This window comes from Amphiura filiformis, chromosome 5 (genome assembly GCF_039555335.1).
Source record: "Amphiura filiformis chromosome 5, Afil_fr2py, whole genome shotgun sequence".
NCBI classification, from domain to species: Eukaryota; Metazoa; Echinodermata; class Ophiuroidea; order Amphilepidida; family Amphiuridae; genus Amphiura; species Amphiura filiformis.
In genome coordinates this window covers 52,857,321-52,882,178 of record NC_092632.1, presented here as the reverse complement: position 1 = coordinate 52,882,178, position 24,858 = coordinate 52,857,321, and the positions used below count along the sequence as shown (strand labels likewise).

Sequence of the window (24,858 nt, the reverse complement as noted above, 5' to 3'; positions counted from 1 at the left end):
GGTCAATATAATTCAGGGTTTTCCAATATTGCCAAATTCTACAGTAGATTCATTTACCGCCTTGGGTGGAAAATACCGGGGAATACCAACATACGTGCATGTATACAGGTATACCGCAAAGATGCAACTTTGGGCCACTCAAAAACCCTGAAACTTTGTAAAAATTTGGATAAAAAGTTACAAAAATAGGTTGAAGATAATTAAAAGTGCGGAAGAAGGAATTCATGGCATGAGAAAGAAAAGTGGCACTTATCTCTGATACCGACAATTACTGGAAATACTTGTAAACATTGAAATTACTAGTAAATATCTGGTCAAATACCGTACTGATTTGGCAATAATTTTTTTTATAAATTTTAGAAATATAGCTTTGTTCATGTTTTTAACACATTTTCATCATTTCTTATATTTTCAATACATTTTAGAAAATGTCACTCGTCCAAACAGAAATTGATATTTCTTTAATTTGTGAGTGATGTGTGTCTGTGACAAGAAGTAAAAGTCAAAACATTATTTCACTAAATACCAAATAAAAACATTACCCTTCCCATCTAACTTTACTGCTTTTTCCCTGCCTAGGACAGGGGTGTGATTCTTCAAGATTTAAATTATCCAGATTTCCTGGATTTTTTGTGGCCACAATTTACGCAATTTTATTGATTTTTATCCCGTTTTGGGGGGTATTTTAGGCCAATTTCGTACTGTTTTTCAGGATTTTCTACTACTTCCTGGATATTTCCCAAGATTTGAATAAATGTAGATAAATGTAGATATTTATATAGCGCCTTATGCCGTAAACAGCCTCAAAGTGCTTTATATTTATCCCACCGTCACTATAAGTTGGAACCATGTTTGCAAGTGGCCCAGGGTCCATCAGACTACCCCGAACAGCTTCCCATTGCACCTGGGTGGGGTGAGGAAAGCGAGGCAAAGCGCCTTGCCCAAGGGCGCAACACGGTGGTGGGACGGGAATGAACCCACGCACGTTGAGCAAGCTCTCAGATTATTAGTCCAAGGCCGTAACCATGCGCGTATTTTTTTTTTTTTTTTTTTTTTTTGGGGGGGCTTTGGGGCGCCAGCCCCCGGGGTAAAAGCAGGGGGCGGCCAAATTGAAGGGGCGGCGGAAGAAGAAGGGGCGGCAAAAACGAAGGGGGCGGCAAAAACGAAGGGGCGGCAAAAAGAATCAGTAAATAAAAAAGGGCGGAAAAATTTGATAAAGCATAAACAATTTTGAAAAAATGGTACTATACATAAAAATGTGTTACTTTTAGGCGATAGCGCCTAAAACCTTTTTTTTTTTTTTTTTTTTCTTCACTTTTTTTTTTTTGCTCTTCACTTTTTCAAACGACCGAGAAAAAAATTGGGTCAACCTTTTCGGGCTGTTGAGGAAGGGGCGGCAAAATTCAATTTTTTTCAGCCCCCCGGGGTTGGGGCGGCCACGGTACGCCACTGGTAACGGTACCACTGAGCCACCGTGCCCACCGTGAATCACACCCCTGAGTAATGGTGAGTGATAATTGGTGTAAGATTTTTAAATGTCCAAAGTGAAATATAATACGATATACAATTTTTCTTGAAAGTTGCAACATGAATAGTCTATGAATATGCTATAAGATGCATTAGGAGGAGAGTAAAGTTCACTTTTTACATCAAAGTCAACCGAAAATCCAAAGGACTGGTTGAAATAAATTATTGCTGCCCACCCAGTAAATAATCATTGAGGGCAAAAATAAATTAAATTGCCCACCCAGTAAATTATCTCCCTGGCTTGGATTGGTAGTTTTCAACAGATTTTCCACATTCGCCTTGCTATAACATTGAATTGCGTTATCCTAGTGACTGAAAGTGTTTTTAGGGGGAAGTGTTAGCTTTTGTTTGATATAAAAAAATTCTGATTGGATGGATGAAGGGAAGTTAGGGAATACTTGACAGCTCTTACATTGCTATGCACTCAATCGTGTATAGTGTAATCAAAGACTGTGGTGGAGAAATTCACTGCTTGTTGTTCTGAATGTTCTCTGCTTGGAAGCTCTTGGAGGAAAATGTGTGCTCAGGTGTATCAAGGTTGAAACTGTGCGCATGATGATGGTTTATAAGAGAATCGTTTTTGTATAGAAACCTTTCCATATGAGCTCATATGACACTCTTTCCAGAGTGAATTACATTCTTTATGGATTGAATTACAGCCTTTAGTTTCATATTATCATCAATTCAAGCCTGCTCTCAAGTTTGTCTGAACTTGTCCCAAAAAACCCGGGCCAAAAAATCAAATTTAAATAAAAGTTTTGATCAAAATATTAAAAATGTTTTAAATAAAAGTTTAATCTTTATTTAAGACGTTGGTCTGATCAAAATATTAAAAATGTTGTTACATGGGGTAGAAAAACAAACTTACTCTCTTGTATTTACCTGTGTATTTATTTATTACGATTATTTAGTGGTGTGCGCCCATAAGATTAGTGTTATTCACCGCCCGTGGTGCAAAAATATTTTCTGACCGGTTTGATGAAATTTGAATCAATCGATTGAGAAGTGCAGCCTTTCATGTACTCGGGCATCGCTTATGGCAGCCATCAGCCGTGTTTGTGATATCTGAAAATTTCGTGAGTTCAAGAATTTAAGATTCTGACGTGGCTTTGTCCCGGACGCCGGAGCTTTGTCAGTATCAAACTGTTTACAATTACATCATAGTTCAAAAAGTAGACTAGTGGTAGACGAATTCGGCATACATTCATGCATTAACAATGTTAGCATATGTATATTATTTATTTATTTATTCAGGAAATTCCATCAATACAAATGTACTGGTCTCCCTGGAAGACCTGGTAGATATTGCATGCCATTATTGCCATCATACATGTAGAGTAGACATGATGATGCAGATATGATAATATTAATAATAATGTTGTCCAGATTTCCTTTTAGTTTTACAAATTAAGTGTACTGCTAGCCGTCCAGCGCGTATTATTGTCACAAGGTCCCATGCCATTGCACACACTTGTCTTGACGTCGCGTCGCGCGGATACGCGATGGGTAACGCTGAGCCTGAAAAGGAACCTTGGACCAAGATATAGGAATCCCAGGCAAACCTTAGTTAACACATTTGCTAGTCAGTCAAATTCGCCGACAATGTCAATGCATATTTACATAGAAATTTAAAACAACTGGCCGAAGAAAGAAACCTACATAAATATGCTTTCTATACTTCACTTGACCCAAATATATGATTTTTTATGGTGATAAGACAGGCGCACATGGAATTTTAGAGGGATTTTGATAGCAGTTCCATTAAAAAAAGCTACAGGCAGGTATGTCCGGAGTTTTTTCTCTGGTATATCTGCCTATGCATGTTATGTTTCCATTTGTAAATTCATGTTTAAATGTGCTAGTGTGCGATGCGTAATTCTTCTTTCCCTGTATATTGATATATTAAGAATAACGATTAAGCATCATTAATTTGATCTCGTGCGCTAGTTGTAATGTTTGAATGTTTCCATGTTCCAGTGTATGATGCGTAAGCCTCTTCCTCTGTTTGTATGATTATATTAGGCTGGCGGGTAAGCATCATTAATTGATCTCGTACACTGGTGTGTAATGTGTTGTTTGTACTGTTCACCCTTGACTGCTCATATCCATAAGTACCAGACTTGAGTCCTGTTTATCAGGGACAGTCTGTGTAGCTCAGTGGTTAGAGCGCTCGCCCGACAAGCGAGAGGTCTGGGGTTCAAGTCCCCGCACAGGCAGGTATGTCCGGAGTTTTTTCTCTGGTATATCTGCCTATGCATGTTATGTTTCCATTTGTAAATTCATGTTTAAATGTGCTAGTGTGCGATGCGTAATTCTTCTTTCCCTGTATATTGATATATTAAGAATAACGATTAAGCATCATTAATTTGATCTCGTGCGCTAGTTGTAATGTTTGAATGTTTCCATGTTCCAGTGTATGATGCGTAAGCCTCTTCCTCTGTTTCTACTATCATAATGAGACTAAGATCTAGAAACACCCCGAAATGCCGTTTTGGGGAATTTTGCTAGCTGAATCTTTTTGATGAAAGTCAATCTTTGACAAGATGTAACTTTGCTACGGAAAGTGCTATGAAAAAAAGGTTTTCAGTTTTGGCTGTTTACTCAAGAGCTTTAATTTGAATATAAAATGATGCAGTTTGATGGCAAATTTGAATTCACCTAGCATACCTACAAGATAGGGGGGAGGGGCAGTTGTCATGACATGGTTGTAGTAAGTTACATATAATAATACATAACATGTATAGACCTTTTTCTGATGACGTCACCTAATCGATATTGTTGAGGTCTCAGATGTAAACAAACAACACGTGCCGTGCGTTTCCCACATGCCCACAGTGTGAAAACACCAAATACTGCATATTTTCCCCTCTGTTTTGTCATCTTTCACATTACATGTAGCTTCCATAAAATAATTTTTTTAAAGGAACTGTAGGCCTATACTGGTTTACCTTTGTTTCAGATTGTTTTGATACCACAAAATACAAAAGATACGTAAATACCGCCATGCTATTTGAAAATTAATCTTTTTTTTGTTTCACATTTTTGGTTACTTTATACACCGTGATGAACTAAATGCGCACTGCGAGCTGGCAATTCCACGCAGGACGCCTAGCGTGGCGCAAAGTTGATCGCGCGCATCGACGCGGTATTTGCGTTTGGGTGCTGATGACTCGAATGCTAGACCCCAATATCAATTGATTGGTGACGTCTGAGCAATACACAAGAAATGAAATCATGTGCAAAAGTGACTACTTTACTAGTCTGTCTTTAAGGGTTTACCGTCGTAACTAAACCGTTCGATCAAATTTTTTTAAATTGACATATTTTGTACATTAATATGTGTAGATAATAAATCAGTAAAAAAAACAGGGGGTGCCGGACCTCACTTTTGAGCTACAGCCGTTTTAAAAGAGGTGTACATTTCCAAAAATCTCTGTACACTTCAATGGCGAAATCAGCAATTTTCCCAAAATATACCACCTTTTGCGTTGTAGAAAAAAATTGTATCGATCAAATTTTTTAGATTTTATATATGTTATGAAAAAGAAAAAGCTCTGTAAATCGCGCAAAAAAAAATTGGGGGTACCGGACCTTGTTTTCGCGTAAATTGACCAAAATAGGTCAAAAATGCATTTTTTTCTGCGACACCATGCATAGTTAATTGCGTACATGGATATTTTGGTGCGTACCAACGCGCTGGTATACACGCGCGATCTGATGCCGGATAAGCGTTCATTTACGCATATGGCCACAAAAAAGGAATTATCTGTTTACGCAGGAAAGTTTTCACTGTAAAAAAAGTTACCTAAGAAGTTACCATAATAGGACCAATTATTCTAATGATGTCGATTATTAATATTTGTACTAATTTGGTGTATTTTGGTCATAAACGGGTGTAAGAAAGACTCCATTCTGCAATCTGCAAAGATATTGGACCAAAGAGTAATCAAGTTACACAAAGTGAGGAATTTTCAGCTTTCACCATGTTCACCAAAAAGAGGATTTATGCTTTAAAGATTTAAATGTTGGATTATAAACTTGCCATGTGGCGCGTTTCATTATGAAACGTTCTACAAACGTAGAACCTTTAATAATAGGCCTATAATATACCGGTAGTGGTTACCCAACATTTAGGCCAAAATATTATTAAAACGAATTAACCAATTTATCCAACACTCGTTTAGGCTAATGTTTAAAAAAAAACTTGATTCTGTGTTTGTTGGGTAGGCCTATAACTTCATACCATCTATTGGACCCTACTGTCGTCATGGTCGTAAGCCTACTTTGGGGGAGGGGTCCAGGTCCGTTATCAGTGGAAGCACGCTGGCAAAATTTGGGTTGTAGGCCTACATGTTATATTTAAGCGGGCACTTTTCTTGCGCTCAGCAAACATTGTTTTCTTTATTTTGTGGCACTGGTTATCGCCGGTGCGCAAAAATAGCATTGGCACGCACAAAACGCATCGTTCTCTGCGATGTCTGCAACGCAACGCCGAGCACGACGCGGAGTACGCACGCGTTGAAAAGAGGCGCAATAGTCGAGTCGAATCGGGTGACGATGGAAAACCCTTAATTAGTGGTGATACCTTCAGGCTTTAAATGTTAGCAAAGAAACGAAAATTGGCCCAAAGGAAAGTTTAAATCATGAAATTGATTTCCCATTCCCATGTCCTAAGGCGGAAATGTCAAAACTGTTTATCACAACATCTACTAGCACTCTAGCAGACTGGTTTTTAAACCCTCTATCATCAAACTAATCAATACTGTCAACTACATTTTTATCTAAGAAATTAAAACTAAAAGAAGAAATACCGGTACTACATATTGCTTAATTTTCATAATGCTTACCGATCAAGGCGCCTTTTAAACATTTCTGAAATTGGATGGGGTTGGGGTGATACCCCTTTCAAAACCCTCACCGATAGCCTATTCCCGAGACAAGCCCCAAATGTTCAATGCTGGATCAGCCACATGTCCAAGGGTTGCATTGATTTTTGATCTATTACTCATTTACATGATCCACATGATATTTCAGGAGTAATGTCTTCAGCACGAGGACGATTTATACGTTGGGATTGGCATCAACAAAAGTATGTGTGGGTGAGCAAGGAAGACCTGAGAGCTAAAGCAGCCAATAATAAGGCAAGTGAAAATGAGATGCACTCATGAAGTCGCTTAAATCTATGAGCAGGGGTAGCGCTAGAACAAAACACTCCAGAGTCCGCAGGGACCCCCGAACTTGCAAAAAATAAATAAGTAGGGGGTTCGAAGTACTTAGAAGTTGTTGAATCAGGGTTGCACAAATGCAGCATATCGTGAGCCTGCTACACTTTTTGCCCAAGTCATTTTTTGTATTTTTGTGAACAAAGTACAAAATATGGTTCAAGCATGCATTTAAACATATTTATTCACCAATCTTTGCACAAGAACAAATGATAATGATACAAATGAAAGAGAATAATCCGAAATAATTAGGGTGATTACGTAACTGATGCATACTTGAACCACATTTTGTTCTTTGTTCTCAAAATTACAAAAAATGACTTAGGCAATTAGCATAGCAGGCTGATGATATATTATGTCTGTGGTAGCGCTAGATTGAAAAACTAGGGGTCTGCAGGAACTCCTGAACTTGCAGAAAATTTAAAAATAGGGGGTCCCAACTGTATTTTGGTGAGTAGTTGGGACCCCAAAATGTAGCCTAGCGCTACAGTACCCTTGTCTATGAGTAGATTGATTAGTTGTTCGGTTTATTAAACACTTTCAACACCCCAAGGGATTTAGGAAGCTACCCATATAATTGGTGCATGTTACAATCTAACAATGTCAATGAGGATAGGTTTGCACCATTTGGCTGCAACCAGCCTAGCTGATGCGATCTGATTCTGATGATTTACCAGTGGCAATGAAGTTACAGAGCTATGAATCTTCTTTGAAAAGGTGCTATATTATTATTGTTTGTTGCATTTATGTAGGAATATCTATGGAAGAGATACATGTACTTGCTTATTATTTAAATCTTCTTACAGCATAATACCGTAAATGTTCACCTAATGGTGCTCTGGGCTGTCTTGACATACAATGTAACTGGAATTTTAGACACAAACTAAAAGTGCCCTCCCATAAAAATCCCACCAGCAAATAAGGGAACGTACCCTAAAATTTTGTTGGGATTTTTAGAGGAGGGAGCTCTCTATTGTATGAAATTTACCTCAAGCCATTAGGCGAACCGGTATTAGTGATGTTTTGACGAAAGGCAAACACCCTCCATAAAACATTATTTGCAGTTTGAGCAACAATATTACTGATCAATGCTGTACAAACATGTATTATTAAAGACCAATCTATTTTTAATGTTCTTGTGGACATGTCTGGCACTGCCTTTCATCTTTTCACCAGAAACACTTGTTTAAAGGCACATTATATGCTTACAGACGGAATTTTACGGTATTAATTCATTCTCAACTTTACACACCTGTGTGTGTAAATTTGTAGGAATATCCAATATGTACCAAAAACCCCTTTGCTATCCCATTCCTAAAGTAGGCCATGGAGCAGCACCTATTTTTTCTTACATGTAGTCATACGTAAACTATGAGTAGGCCTATTGCTTGTAATTGAAGCAGACAAAACAAGAGTTCACAAATGACCCAAACTATGTATCTTGTATGTGAAACCATTTAACTGGTCAAATGTGGTACATATGTGTATGAGCCATTTTTATGTATGTACATGTATGATAGAGGTTTTATTCTTATCCAACAGGAGCAGGTTCTGAAACCATCACCATATTTACAAAACTGTGGACCAAAAAGAAAGTAAGTGTCCTAGCAACAGCATGCTGTATATGTCCCATTATAATGTATACCGGTATGTTGTATCAAAATGATTGGTACCCATCAGTTTTAATGTTTATTGAAAAGCCTGCTTCTCCCAAATGTAACATCGGATCCTCTTGAAATGTCCACAATTTATAGTTTATGACCATCTTTTGTGAATCTTATGTTGTACATCTCATTCTGATACAGCCTGTAGTCACATGCTCAATAATAATCCCCTGGTAAACTTGTAAAAAGTAAGACATTTCGGAAATGTAAGTTTTGGAAGCTGCACTATGATGATGTCACCAAAGTAGATGTCCTTTTTCATGTACATGTATAAACAAAAGGTTCAGATAATAAGATCTACATAATCCAAAAACACAATTAGTATTTTAGCGAGTTACATGTAGTACATTATGCAGATGAGCAATATGGTTAGTGATCACATAAATAAACTCTTTCATTAAAAGCTATTGAAAGGATGATTTATTATTTATTATTATAAAATGTATGTAATATTATGTTTATAATGTTTATTCACTTGCAGAAACAACCAACCCTCTGCACTTAGAGTACCTCCAAACAGAGGCTGTAAACGACCACTGAAAGTTTACCAAAAGAAAGACAAGGTTTGAAAGCAAAATGTGTCTAAATCATTTTCTTAATAGTTTGCAGCTCTAAAAGTACTTTTACTACATGATCATTATCAGAAGTTATAAAACACTTAAGCTCATGTGTCATCGTCAATTTTGCAATCAAACTTCCATGAAAATGATGAATGGAGTGCATGTAGTTCATGGAAAGTTTTATTAAAGACAACTTTGTGACTTTTGATTAAACCTTTCACACTATAGGTTTAAAATGTGAAAATTGTTTGATTAGATATGAAATAGAATATCAATATGTTTATTTATCATCAAAGTTTGGTCAAATGTATGCAGTGGCCCTATACCAAATAATGATCAAAACATTTGATATACAATTTAATGGTGTGACTGCATTTGGTTAATATTATACAAATACAACATGTTTTGAGGGGAAGTAGTCAAAACTACTGGTCCCAAGGTGTTGGATGATTTGACTACTTCCCGACGCGTCACTTCCCCAAAATAAAACATGTTGTATTTGTTTTACTATACCTCATAAATATTTTCACTATCACGGTAAAATCGTAAACAAAAGTCGAACACACACCACCAGTCAACGTGCCGGCCGGTATGGTAAATAAGCTTAATATTTTGCTTACCTGATTTTATTGCAGGATTTCTGTTCAATCAATATTTACATTTTGACCTATATTATTCAGATTTTCTTTTTAACTTTCCAAAATAACATTTTGTTTCATAAAACGTCAAATTCGCGTGTTATTATCCATCGGTAATCTAACTGCAGCAGACGCCATTTTCACGATAAACGCATCTGAATCGCCGTTGTGTAGCATACTGCTACGTCTGAAGGAACGATGACGCGCGGGGTCGAGACACCGTGTGGTAGTAGGGGTGCGGAAGTTTTTATTACTTCCCCGCGTTCGCGTAATTGCACAGGCGCGGGGAAGTAGTCAAAATGCCGTACTCGCGGTACTAGCGTTATTAACCAATAAGATGTCTGGATTACCTAATAAATATTTATGAGGTATAGTAACATCAAATATATGTCCTTTTTTCATGTAATTCATGGCAAGTTTAAAGTTATGTGTGTTGTTGCATTCATTGTTATTATTACAGCTTTTGCTAGAAGCAAAGAAGAAGAAAATAGCACCCAAGTCAAAGTGTGCAGTCAAACCAAGCCTTAGACAACAAGCCAAGCAGCCAGTCAGGAAGACAAAGCCAGCAGCAAGCCAAACACCCAGGGAGGAAAGCTTCAAAAAGACAGCGTAAAACACCTGTTGTAAGAACTAATATGGCTGACAAGGAATCGGGAAGCAAGCGTGGTAGTGATGATGCTGATGCTGCCAACCCTCCATTAGAAGTGAGTTTCTCAGCCAGGGATGTTACAAGAATATGGAATGTTTGAAATGAAAAAATCATGCATGTATATCACTTGCATTCGCTAGAAGGATTGATCTCTTATTTTTGAATTCCACTTTTTGAAAACTGAAAGGTAAGGATGTTTATCAACTTAAAATGTGCCTACTACAACTACAACAAGAAAGCTGATACCTGTACTAAAAACCAATACTAAGCTGAAATTGTTTGATTATAGTGTTTTACCGGTCCAAGTTTTTAATACATACAGCTAACAGAACACTTCTATCATTTTATCTCATACACGGTGATGAGAGGCAGAGCGCTGAATCTATAACTGCAAATGTGTGTTTATGTCAAGGGAAACATTAACAAATCAATAAAATATTTGATTTGTAACCTTCATCTCCAGCATCTCAATTCCATAGCAATATATAGTGACTTTGCTCGCACATTCAATCTAAGTACATGTACCTATTAGTCTCTTGAATAGTTAGGACTGGAATGTAAAATAAAATCATTAATTGCGAAAAAAAGAAAAATTGCAATGGTAAAAAGTGCTTGGAGTGTTTTGATTCAGTTTGAAGATTGAAGTTAATAAAAGTAAATGCATATATTCACCATGGCAATTTATAAACAATATCATCTGTAACACAGACGTTGAGTGTGTTGAGTCAAACCAGCATTTTCTAAGTTCTGGTCTCAACATCATGATTGCAAGGAGCTAGCTATAGGCTCAGAGATCACCATTACATTGGGTTGTGACTGACAATATAATCAAGTGGACAAGAATTGAGTTATCGCGTTAAAATAAATTGATTTGGCGACACTTTTGAAGCCTAGGACTCATCTTTGTGCTCAGTGAGACATACATAGCATCAAAGAGGTCATAATAGCTCTCTGTTTGTAGCCCTTATGGCTCCTTTTCTTTGATAATATATTTCTTGGCAATTTTGATTCTGCAAAGTACTTTTACATTATAGTAATCAACTTGAGAGGTGGTATCAGATTGTCATCTCTGATTCATATTGAAGATTGTTAATTTTACATTTTGTTTTTTATTCTCAGCTTTTACAGGGTCATGATACCTTTATGACAGTTATGACTAACCGTCTCATCCACCAGGGGGCTGCTATAACATTTTGGAGACAAAGTCCCGATGCTTTAGTGTCATACCTTGTCAGAACTAACGACGACGCAGTCACAGTGGATATTCTACCCGTTTTAACTGAAAAGTATGTGTATGAATTTAATACTTTTTCTAGCTCGGTTTACTTAGTCTTGGGTATAATTGTTTTACAAAACCATGGCATACATAGTTACATACATGTAATACCTAGTAAACACAAAAATATTTTTTTAATCTTCAGTTATAAAACGGGAACAAAAATATCTTGGAATATTTTGCAGCAAAACATACCACAAAAAATGATGTTATGTATAATTTTGACAAAATTTACTGTAAGATATTTTTTACAAGATATTTTGATTAAAATGTTTTGTTCATTTTTATTTAAATATTAGTTGTAAACAAAAAATGAGAGTACTATTATATAAAAATGTCTACATGTTTAAACGTGATGTAATCCAATATTTAAACACTTTCTGGCAACCTTTGTGGTGCTCATTTCAAAAGGTTAGGAAAATATGTTATGTTGTTTGCTGAGTATGTGCTCCTCTGATGAGCAGTTTTCTTGAAAGACAGTGAAACCGGCTTGTTTGCATGGCCATTGTAGTGTATACCACTCATGCATTGGACCAGGAGGGTGAAAGTGCATAGGAACAATGCCGGAAACTACGTCACGCTATTGTTCGACCTAGGCCACATATTTTTTAACGCATGCGTGTTCGTCAATACAGCTTTAGTCTCCTCCACCTTCGCAACACGGTACGTGGAGTGTCTGGAATCACACTGATGGCGGAGGAGAATACTAGCTGGTCAGACAGTTTAATTTTATCAAGCATATAATACCTGAACAATCACCGTCATTTGATCGATTTACTACAGAATATAATTGATTATTCAAAATATAATTTTAATATTGTAAACCTGTTAACTTGTATATTTGTGTACTAAAGTATAAGGACACATGAATAAAATCATGTCGAAGACAAAATGGCCGCTAATCCGCCTATTGTCTAGACCTAGGATACATATTTCAACAGAGGGCAGCAGTCTAGGATGCCTATCCCTTTTAGTCCAGTCAATCTAAACAAATTAGTGGTGTCACCCACCACTAATTGCAACAGAATTTTTTTCACTTTTATACATTTTAGAGATGTCACTTTGACCCCTGTATGACCTTTTCCCGCCAAAAACTACCTTTCCACCAAGTATATTTTAGTATACTTTTTGTATGCTGTTCAGGGGACATCTCTGACATTCATAGGAGTGAAAAAAATTCTGTTGCAATTAGTGGTGAGTCAAAACCCACTTTGACTGGACTATTGTCTATTATTCCTGATTGGACCTGTTAGATTACCCCATACAACTTAACTATAGGTTGTAAGCATGTAAAACATTCCTTCATGGGTGTTATACAGTCCCAGTATTAGAACAAGGGCTTTCATTATGTAACATGCAAGACTACCTCTATGCATTGAATCAATTGTCCAAGTTCCAACTACTTCACTGTAGTTAACTGTGCCTGTGACAACCTTGGTAGTCAATACTCGCCAAACAGGTGTATAAAACCACACTTAATTCTATTGCTATACTGAGCTTTCTGTTGTCCAATATGGTTTCCCCAATGTGGCCTAGCGATCTGTATCACACACACAATACTATACACACAGACTACTACAGACTATTCGCAAACAGGTAAAATCCTAGCATCACCTGTTAATGAAGGCAGATCATTCTATAAAGTGCGACAGACAAAACTGCTGCGCACATACCCCATATTTTTACGGTCTTACATGCAAAGACACACAGCGCTCTATCGCAATGCTGGTGTACTTTTTAGACATGCACGATCGAACAATCAGCCCTCATGAATATATGCGAGAATATGCAGCATACAAAGCACAGGGACTTTGGCTGTTTGCGAATAGTCTACACTGAAGAATGTTTTATTTTCTTTATGTAGGCTGTTGCTGATTAGGCTAAATTTGAAGCACTGAATATTCATATTAATTATGTATTTCATATACTTTAAATCATACATTGTACAAAATGCTGTTCAGGGGTGTTATGAAAGTGTTAAAGAGGGTGTTCAATGCATCACTAGCCATGCTGACTGCAACTCTTATTGTGTCACTATTAAGGACCAGGGCAAGAGTTTGTAGATTGAAAGCTGCCTTGTGAAATAGTTGTAGGACTGGAATTTGCGGTGGCTATTTTTTTAAAAAGAAAGTATTTTCAATGCAATTGTCAGTGTAAAGTGAAAGTTGTTGTCTACCTTGTGTAACTGATAAAGGAATCAAATACAAAATTAGTGACAGATATGAATCAAAATAATGTCATCATTAATTTACCTTACTGTTTCAGTGGTTTGAACAAAGATTCTGGCAGTAAGCACCTTTCCATGGGGTCTTGTGTAGATTTTTTGCCAACGCTGCGAAAGCTTTTGGATAGCAAGTTTGAAGAGTAAGTAAATAGTCGTACCATGCTTTATACATCCATTATTATATGTTCCAATTCCAGTGACACCTCGTACATATTAACCTGGAGGTGGCAAACACTAGCACTACAGCCTTATTATATTGATTCTCTAAGTTAAATGCTAAAATACCTAGATTTCAATGCATCTAAACGTCCAAGGTAATTAATGAGGTGTCACTGGAGTAAGAATTAATTGATATATTAATTCAAATCACAAGGCAAAGAAGCCGTACTTGGCTCGCCACCGCTCACCCAAACTTGATTTCTAGTGAGCGATTTTCCAGTCGCTATATACATTAAATATCGCTCACTGTGAATCATCCCATGAGAACGAAAGTGCTGTCTTTCATGTTGTATGAATGATCATCCTAACCTAGACATGATCGCATCCAGTCAGTGTCATAATGCAATGCCTGTGTCGGCTAGCCAACTGCTGGTATAATTGTGTGTCAATTAAAATCTGGTTAAAATGTCATATTTAAAAAAACTTTACGCCTAATCCATTAGGCTACCAGCTCCCGCACTGATAAACGGTGCTTAAAACTGGGTACTAATGTAGGCAGTGTAGGTATACAATACAAGCAAACATTTTAACCTGATTTTAATATATGATTATTTGTTAGTTGGTTATTTTGTTGTTGTTTTTTCAATCAGCTGTTATGAGCCGTTTACCAAGTTACTACAAATTCCTTGCATTTTTGCACTAGACTTGCAAAAACTTACACAAAGAGAAGACTTTAATAAAACAAAAATATTTGAAGTAATAATATTTTGATCATATAGGCCTATGACAAGTACGAGTACTAATGAAAACATTTCAAATGCTGGAAGGTAGAAACCTGGATTGGCGATGTGTCCCAAAATCCTAAGAAAAAAAAAAAGCAATAATTGACCTCTGCATCATCCTATTAAGCCAGAAAAGCACTGTGTTTTGGGCCAAAATAGGAAGTAATTGCAAACCTTTGCTTGCTTCAAAAAAAAATTCCAAGGAGAAATAATGAAGCAATAAATGGCCTCTGCATTTTCCTTTTTAGCTGGAAACACATTGCTTTGAGCCAAAATAGGAAAATAGTTGACCTCAGCATCAATTCCTGTTTAGTGGGAAAAACACTGTGCTTGCTTTGGACCAAAATAGGAAAAAATTGCTAACTTTTGGGTGCTTCGAAAAAATATTCAAAGACAAAAAGAAGCAATAATTGACCTCTGTGTCTTCCTTTTTAGCTGAAAAAAACCCAGTGTATTGGGCCAAAATAGGAAAAATTTGCAAACTTGTGAGCGCTTCGAAAAAATACTAGTCAAACTGATACAAAATATATTCGCCCTTCCCCCTTACAGTTTCCACAGCCACTTGATACAATAGCGAGTGGAAAGATGGCAACGCTCGCCTAGCATTGTTCATATTGGAGAGGGATTTGACCACTCGCTTAGCATTTTAGGGTCCTTAATATGAACCTCTAATATGCTTTTCCCAACTTACTGAATATTTCATAATGAACTCTACTTCAATCTGCATGCATTTCATTTTGACATTTGAAAATTAGAATTTGACCCCATTTTTTTGAAAATGCTGACTTCATTGGTGAATGCCACATTTTTAGTTACTTACAAAAGGTGAATTGCACAAATACTTGGTTAAATTAAAGTAGGAGGATACATGTTACTGAAACATATATCAGGAGTCAGTTTGAAAAGATCTTACTTTAAAAATAGCATATAGAAATTTTAATGTTGAATTTCAATGTCCAAAATAAATGTTACACTCCTGACCATTTTGGGCATCAAACACTGTCATAATTTTTTTCTGAAGCAGCCATAGTAAATATTTTCGGGTAAAGAGTGGTGGGCATCATAACACATATTTTATAATAATTTAATTACCTGCTTTAAAAATCATTTTACTTTACAGATATAAGGGAAAAGTAAACGGAGTCATTTTTTTAAAAGTCGCCCATATGAAAAAACACCTAGTGATCATATTATTGACTATGTTGACCTATTCACTTTTAAGCCATTCCTAAAAATAATTAAATTATGTTTGCTGCTTTGAATGGATGACTGATAGCACCTTTAACCTAGGATATTGTTTTATTTAATTTCAGCTATATCAAAGCCAGCTTAGACTTTCTACGCATGATGATACGGTTTTACTTGAAAGACCTGCAGGCTATGAAAGCTGCTAATAAAGTGACCAACCTGCAGAGAAGCCAGTAAGTTAAGTCAGTGGCGTAGCGTGGGTCATCCGATTGGGGGGGGGGGGGCACAAGCCATTTTTCGGCCATTTTCCTATGGGATTTTTTAAATTTCAGATCGATTGGGGGGCACATGCTCCCCTCCTGTGCCCCTATGACGCTACACCACTGAGTTAAGTCTTGTGACTTATAGGCTGGTGGCCTACTTTGATTGATCATGCATAATCTTCCCTTCTGTTCAGAGTCTTAGCTAGCCACCCGTCTGGCCGTCATTTTAGACGGGGAGTTTGCTCCTGGGACGGGCAAAATTAATGCCTTTGACAGATGCTATATTATAAATTGTATGTTTTGAGAAGCTAATTGACCTTTATAGTAGACCCAATTTGTAGAACAAGGCCATATCAGCAAATATTTGAACTCTTTGAACCCCCCAATGGGCTATTATGTCTGGTAAATGTTTTAAAGGTCAAATTAGGACAGGCAATTTTATTCAAATGACGGGCAACCCTCAATTTCTAGCTAAGACCCTGCTTCTGTTTCTATTTATTTAACTAAGGTAGCTCCTTTAATGTCAAAACACTAATTGAAGCTGGTGAAACATGAACAAAGCAGGAATTACTTATTTGGATGGTGACATGTTAAAGAGAAACCCCTATAAAATGAAAGAGATCCTATCATATGCAATTACTCTTAAGGATTGAATGTCACTTGAATTCTCCATGTTTTTATATAACGGTAGGTGATTGAGGAAAGTATTTTCATAGTGCATTGTTTTTACTGAAGCTCTATGAATCTAAATGAAAGTGATTTAAATAAAACTTCAACACTACTGGTTTGTTTCACTTACCGGGAACGTTTTCCAGGAACTTTCTCGTCATCAGCCAATGTTGCTAGCTCTGATGTTTTCTTGGAAACAGCTAGGTTGGTCTCTAGCCGTTTCCAAGACAGAGCTAACAACATCAGCTGATGATGAGGAAGTTCCTGGAAAGTGCTCCCGGTAAGCGAAATAAACAAGTTACCACTACGCAATTCTATAATAGAAATCTAGTTTTACTATTTGATGTCAACAGTCTACTGTATGTTAAAAATTTACTTCATCTAATTTGTTCTTTACAGGAGTGTGTTTGGAATGTACACTTCTATTGTAGCAATGACTGATAAATTGGGAAGACTAGCAAAAAGGGATGGTCCAGTTGGTCAGAAGGCCTCTGTAAGTATTTCTATGATATGAATACTAACATTGGGTCACCTTTGTTGATTTGGATAGTTCATATTGAGGGCTTTTAAGCTGATGCTAATAAGCTTATAAGCTAATAATGTCAAGTTTATGCTAATATGGTAGACCAAATCTAAATACCCTTAAAGTGGACATAACCAATTCTGGCTCTGAAGCTGAATTTATACTCTATCGCTGAGCGACAAGCGATCAGTATTTGACAAATAAGATGCATTTTTCTCAAGACAAATAAAAGCGCCTACCTCACTGGCTTAAAACCAATCGCTGTCGCTCAGTGATGTAATATAAATTTGGCTTTATAGCCGTACATATTTTGGTCATAGCTTGGCATTCATATAAACTTACATATATATTAAAGTGTGTGATAGTAAAGTGGTCATAAAGAGTTAATATAATTAATGACAGTAAAAGTAAGTATACTTATGTTATTGAATGCAACATATCTTGAATAATGGCTCACTTTAATACTGAACAATCTGATTTTGGAATCTACCAGTTTATTCGCGAAGGCCCGATTAAAATATTCGACTATGTACTTTGACTTTTAAGCAGAACTTTGCCTCGGGACTTCGTTCTCTAAAACACACTGTCAATCATACTTGTTTATCAATCAAATCTAACCACGAGCACAAAGGATGGTGGTACAATACGCGCTAGATACGTACATTCATCCACCAACTTTCGCGCCAGCACAAAAGCGTCGCATTCCATAGATAGTTGTGTACCATCTATAGTTAATGGTAATGGCACGTCCCCGGAGGATTTAAACAATAACGAGATCTGGGCGACCAATCACAAGCCAGATTCATTTAAAGATGCATTACATCATGACCAATTTTAGTTAGGCCAATTTGGTTACGCCAGAAATTGGCCTAACTCTCCATAGAGTCCCGTGTTAAAAATGTTAACCGCAAGTCAAAGTCAGTAGTCCACTTGGGAAGCTAACAAACAGAGGGAGTATGGTGACTGAACTAAAGATCAGATGTGAAAATCTATTAATTGTGCACAAATTAATTAAATCAGAGTTTTAAGCTTAAATGCAATAGCCAGAATATGCACAATGGGCAAGTGGACTACGGAGAAGTCTAGATCTGTATGGTAGATTTTTACCATGATTTCCATTTAGTCCACTTGGGAAGCTAACAAACAGAGGGAGTATGGTGACTGAACTAAAGATCAGATGTGAAAATCTATTAATTGTGCACAAATTAATTAAATCAGAGTTTTAAGCTTAAATGCAATAGCCAGAATATGCACAATGGGCAAGTGGACTACGGAGAAGTCTAGATCTGTATGGTAGATTTTTACCATGATTTCCATTTTTCCCAATGATTCTGGTTATTTTCTTGGATCTACATTATGCTTTCAGCAATGAGATAATTCAAATAAAGCAGGCATAATACAGGTGTAATCTCTTCTGAATTATTTTATTTGATCTTATCTATATCATACTATATGCATACATTTACATACTACGGAAAATACAAAGATTCTACAACTATATAATTTTGCTCTATATCAAACCTAATTTTCATATAACTATAAAATTATTGGAATACATCAGCATCACTGAGTTTTGGCAAGAGGTAGCTTGACAGACAACTTATTGCACTGTACAATGTTTATTCATTTCAATTCAAATTTTATTTATACACGGAAAGGCCCAGATCAGCCCTTGAGCTGGTCTTCCCTGGGGCCATGTTTTACAACAAATATAAACAAAGATATAATATCAAATTAAAAACATATACAATGTGAAATTAAAAACATACATAAGCAGTAGGGAAAAAAATAATGGAAAATACCTAGGTAAAATTTAAATCATATTCACTGAATAACAGTCTTGAAGGAAGCAAGACTTGCAGAGGACTGTGCTGAAGATGACAAATTATTCCACATAGTAGCACCTCTGTAAGAAAGACTACGCTTCTTATAGTTATTTGAAGGAAAAGGAATGTTAACATTTCTTGGATTGCGCCTGAGGTCGTATTTATATTCCTTTTCAGTAAATAACTTGCATATATTTTCAGGAAGTATATTGTTTGTCACTTTATACATAAATTCAGCAAGATGGATATTTCTAATCTTATCAAGAGATTTATAACCATTTAAGTTGTTCCAGAACTTCAGCTCCTGGGGTATCCCAAGGATCATTACAAATATATATAGTGTTGAATGGATGGGCTATTCCAGTTGAAATCCATACACCCCCTGTGGAAGACATGAAAATAATCTCTCACACACAGAGTGTAGTAAACTTCAGATGGAGTCACCAAGCAGGTAACCCCATTGAAATTCACACTGTGTGAGAGATTTTAAAAGGTCATGTCTTCCATAGGGGGTGTATGGATTTCAACTGGAATTGCCCAATATTCACTGCATATACTTCCACATCTTCAGTGCACATAATATGATCAAGGTTTAAATACTACTAAATAAAATTATTTACAAGTAAACCTGAGATCAAGATTGGTGCAACATTACTGTCATTGAGAGAAATGACATGTGTTAAATTATATTTAAAATATTTGTCTCAATTTCAAATGGTGTATTTGATTAGACAATAATAACTTCAAAGCATCTCTTTTGAGGTCATTGTGTAATCGGACGGTTTTGTGCTGAGGTATTTTCACGACCATTTCACACAATGAACTCAAAATAGATGGTGCAAAATTGTCATTCATAAGTGTCGTATCCGAAACTTTCAACAAATCAAAATGGCATTTAATGTTATTTAATGCCATAAAACATTACATATGAACAGTTTTGATTATAACTTACCCCACAGAAAATTGACCAGACAAAAGAGACATTAGTGCCGACAAGAGCTAGCAAAGACAAGTGCGATGGCATTGTGTGGGCATGTTCATTACCATAAATCTTGGTGTATACATTCATACGGGTGCAGAAATCATTGTAGAATGTATTTGTGATGAACACAGTATTCCAGGTGTCTTAATGAGATATCACCTTATAGTTTGTTTCTTTTTCTACAGATTGTGGCAGAGTTGGTACAAAAGCTTTGAAGGGAGCACCGTTTAGGTTTAGTATTAAACAAATCCGTCCATTTACTGTGTGTGTATGAAATTTATTTATAAGCTTGTAATACATTAACTATTCAGGTAGTAATACTTGTTGTTTTAAACTTAACTTTCTTATAATAGTGCAGTGGCTTCTCATGGACTCTTTACAAGTAGGTTGCAAACATTAACCTGAATAATTGATCTGATTATAAAGAAAATTTATTTAAATCAATTCAAATTTTATTCATGAAAATCAGCAAAAAAATATAAGTGCAAGGAGATTTCTGTTTTCAAGGAGATATTTTTAAGCCTTACAGGGTGTCTCTGAAAGTATTTTAATGCCGCACAGAAACAGAAAAAGAGTTACTTATTGCATGATAAGAAACAGGAAGAGGCTGTATGTTATTGCGTGATAAGAAACAGAAAGAAAGTATGTTATTGTGTGATAAGAAACAATTTTATCGCTAAGGGAACAACAAAACAGAACATCAATTTTTTGCATATTTAGTACACTTATAATCAGTCAACTTGTTTAACAAGTTGGGAGTTACTTTGTTTTGAATATTATTTTGTTCTCAGGTTAATTTCAAATTAGTTACAGACTTGCTAATTATAAGCTGATCATGGAGACTACACATCATCGTTCGTGACTATTCAAGAATATGTCTGCTTACTCTTTCTTTGAGGTAGAATTTATCTTACTATAATTCACCAGAATCTGTACATCTGTCCATCTGTTTGTCTGTTTGTCTGTCTGTCCGCCTCTTTTCTCGGAGACTAGGGGTTGCACGTTCCTCAAACTTGGTGGGTGGGTGCAGCTTGGTATGAGGAAGAACGAGTTTATATTGGTTAGTGGGTCAAGGTCACCCAAGGTCATCCAGGGGTCAAATTAGTAAAAACTGTTTTTCTTGGAGACTGGGGGTCACACGTTCCTCAAACTTGACGGGTGGGTGCGTCTTGACCCGGGACAGAACAAGTTTGTATTGGTTAGTGGCTCAAGGTCACCAGAGGTCATCTAGGGGTCAAATTAGTAAAAACTGTCATATGGGCATGAAACTTGGTGGGTAGGTGCACCTTGACCTAGGACAGAACAAGTTTGTATCGATCGAGGTCAAATGAGTAAAACTGTTTTCCGCCTATTTTCTCGGAGACTAGGGGTCGCACGTTCCTCAAACTTGGTGGGTGGGTGCATCTGGACCTCAGACAGAACAAGTTTGTTTCAGTTAGTGGGCCAAGATCACCCGAGGTCTTCCAGGGGTCATCTGAGGTCAAATTAGTAAAAACTATCGCATGGGCATGAAATTTGGTGGGTACAGTCAACTTTTAGAGTCAAATTTTTCGAAGGTCATTTTGGGGTCATCCGGGGTCAAATTAGTAAACAATGTCGTATGCGCATGAAAGTCACCTTTTGGAGTCAAATTTTTGGAAGGTCATTTTGGGGTCATCCAAGGTCAAATTACTAAAAACTGTCATATGGGCATGAAACGTGGTGGGTACAGTCAACATTTAGAGCCAAATTTTGGAAGGTCATTTCGAGGTCACAAGGGGTCATCTGAGGTCAAAACTGTCCTATGGGCATAAAACTTGGTGAGTATAGTCACCATCAGCCAGGTAATCGCGACAGCCGAGAACCGCCAAATACGGGTAACCGCCTAGTATTATTAATGTACAGCATTCCCAAAAATGTACTTGCTATATACATGGGCACTCACCACTTCTTACTAGATACACAATGTATTCTCCATTCCTGATGAGTGCATAGTAAATTTTCATTTCTACATCCTAATACAATTGAAGTGGCTTACTTTTAAATGGTACCTAAACTGTAACTTGCGGTGTCCGAAGTCACATGTTTGCACCATGCAACCCCCCCCCCCCCCCATATTTGGTAAAAATTGTTGGAAATTTTGTGCCACCCTGTCTGATAAGATGTATTGGTGCCCCAAATAAGATGATCCATTGTATGCATAATGTCACAATATTTTGAATACATTATGCATACGGGGCAGTAGAATTGTTAGAGATTCAGCAAATGTTAAATTACATTTTAGCACTAGTTGCATACTTCAGATAAATTATAATTTACAAAATTACATATATTGAGAGTTGAGAACCAGCTAAAGCCGTAACTCACTGTGAGTTAAGAACTGTCATTGTGAGTTAAGGATTTTTGGTTCTCCATGTGCACCACATGTATTGTGACTCACTGAAGTCAAGTGTATACATGTGCATGTTGTTGCCATATGTGAATCCAAATTTCTGTTGACGTCATCCACACAATGCATTCCACATAAAACTAAATGTCATAAATAATACAATTGTGCATATTATTAATTGTTTACTGAAGTTCAAACAATGCACTTTGAATTGAATTGTATTATGTATGTTCTGTCAAACATTGATTTCAGGAAACTTGGTACATGCTTAATATTCAGTATTTAATACGAATTTGAAAAAAGAATGTTCAATGCTTATAAATGTTAATTATTCTGAAAACATGACAGATGTACTCTAGATTTTGTTCTTTCATATAACAACTTTTCCAAAGCATTTATGAATGTTTACAATTACTGTATTATCAAATATCCTACATTATGTAATATCAATATCATGATTGAAACTCTTGTTAGAATTATGTACTGTATTTGTTCCATTAACTGCCCAGGGCACTTAAGAAAGTCATTTTGGGTGGGCGCTTATTTTTTATATTGTTTACATAATTGCATTACATGTATATGTAACATGTGGCCCAAAATATGGATTCTTTTATGTTTGTAGATGGTTCCATGTTTGATACATGTGTAGTTGGATCCTGCACATATTTGTTTGTTTGTTTGTTTAAACGGTCGCTCCGTATGGAGACACGCTTGGGTCCTGATGGGACCAGGCTCAAACAAAAATGCTCAAGCCAGGCTAAAAAGCCTATATAAGCATGCTGGCCTGTATGGAAAGAGAAGTGAGAAACAGATTTGATGACAAAGAACAAGGAAAAGAAGGCCACTCCCAACAATCAAGTTAACAATTTTACTGTCAGCCTTTGGGTCAAGAGAAAGGAAGTGCTTAAATCCAATCTCAACTGCCACTGAGGCTGTACGGAGGATCATGTGTAGTAAAGTTGCTGGGTAGGCGCTTAGGCTAAAAAATGTTATGTCTCAAAGCCCATGCGCGCGTTCGTTTTTTCTTAGCGCGTCATTTCAGCTGAAACAGCAAATTCATACTTTATTTCCTTTTTTTTACTGGATTCGATACTCACATTTGTTTACTATGTTTAGGTATAATCAACCACAATTTTATGCAGTGTACTTTTGAACAAATTAAATTAACATCTTAATTCAAAATTAAGTTTTTAAAAAATCTTTAAAAAATATCAAATTAAAAAAAAATCTCATTCCGCATTCGTTTTTGAAACTGCCATGGGCTTTGAGACATAGCATTATTTTTTATTTATAGCCTTATAGGAGCATGGGTGGTTAAAGGAACAATTAACTACACTTTTACCATTTATTCATGTATCAATGCTTCACACACATGGTAATATATTAAATTCTTATCAGGGTGTTTGAACGACTGTTTTAAAAACAATAGAGTTGTTACCCATAAGGTAATAGTGCCAAATAAGTTTGATCTTTTGATCGACCATCATTGGTTGGTTGATCCTTATTACTTATAAAATCAATTGACTATTGTTAAGTTTGATTGATATGAAATGAATCTTTGTATGTCATGATATTGACCAATACAAAATTACCATTCGTTCTGATTAATTAGTTGATAGTTTGTTAATTTAACAAGCATCGAAGCAGCATCAACGGTCAATCTAAATATCAAAGAAATTTGATTCTGCTAAACATCTGTTTAAACTGAAACATTTGACACATGGTATTTCCCATACCATATGTGACCGTACAGCACGAATGAGCCGTAAATGTCCTCAATTGTATTCTGAGTTACAGTGTAAAATGGGCATGAATGTCGTATTCATAGGTACCTCAATTTGGTGCTACGTGTACCTCATTTAATGAGATACACGTAGCACCAAATTGAAATACCTATGAATATGACCTTCATGCCCATTTTACACTGTAACTCAGAATACAATTGAGGACATTTACGGCTCATTCGTGCTGTACGGTCACATATCTCAATTTCATCTATAACCTATAAATCCTAGGTTGCATAATATTACTAGCAGAGACTAATACAAACTTTTTTCCAACAAAGTCCCAGTGCCCTGGGCCCCGTATGCTGTTAATTCAGGCATGTGCATGATGAGCCGATCGTTAGATTGTGCCGTGTCTAACTATCACACCACGATAGAGTGTTGCGTGTCTTCGCGCTTATGCAATAGACCGTAAAAATATGCGGCATGTGTGTAGCAGTTTTACCTGGCACATTTTATGGAATGATCGGCCCTCATTATTGAGTGATGCTGAGACTTTGTCTGTTTGGAGTTTGTCTGTATATCTCTAGTCCATGATTTTTAGCATTAATATC

The 24,858-nt window shown here is 36.5% G+C and overlaps 1 protein-coding gene across 1 annotated transcript; it reads left to right on the top strand.

Annotated features, from left to right (window-relative positions):
- Window positions 1-2,481: 2,481 nt before the first annotated feature.
- LOC140152274 (katanin p80 WD40 repeat-containing subunit B1-like) lies at window positions 2,482-20,466 on the top strand. The gene is made up of 10 exons (XM_072174579.1): window positions 2,482-2,603; window positions 6,562-6,668; window positions 8,292-8,344; window positions 8,895-8,976; window positions 10,072-10,218; window positions 11,380-11,546; window positions 13,802-13,900; window positions 16,015-16,122; window positions 17,221-17,314; window positions 20,338-20,466. The coding sequence occupies exons 2-10, from the start codon at window positions 6,567-6,569 to the stop codon at window positions 20,365-20,367; spliced, it is 882 nt and encodes a 293-aa protein (XP_072030680.1). The 5' UTR covers window positions 2,482-2,603; window positions 6,562-6,566; the 3' UTR covers window positions 20,368-20,466.
- Window positions 20,467-24,858: the final 4,392 nt, after the last annotated feature.

Excerpts from the sequence above, each read along its gene's own strand:
- LOC140152274 (XM_072174579.1), top strand. The coding sequence starts at position 6,567 with ATGTCTTCAGCACGAGGACGATTTATACGTTGGGATTGGCATCAACAA. Across the intron at positions 11,547-13,801 it reads CTACCCGTTTTAACTGAAAA|TGGTTTGAACAAAGATTCTG; the intron begins GTATGTGTATGA and ends TTACTGTTTCAG. Across the intron at positions 16,123-17,220 it reads ACCAACCTGCAGAGAAGCCA|GAGTGTGTTTGGAATGTACA; the intron begins GTAAGTTAAGTC and ends TGTTCTTTACAG.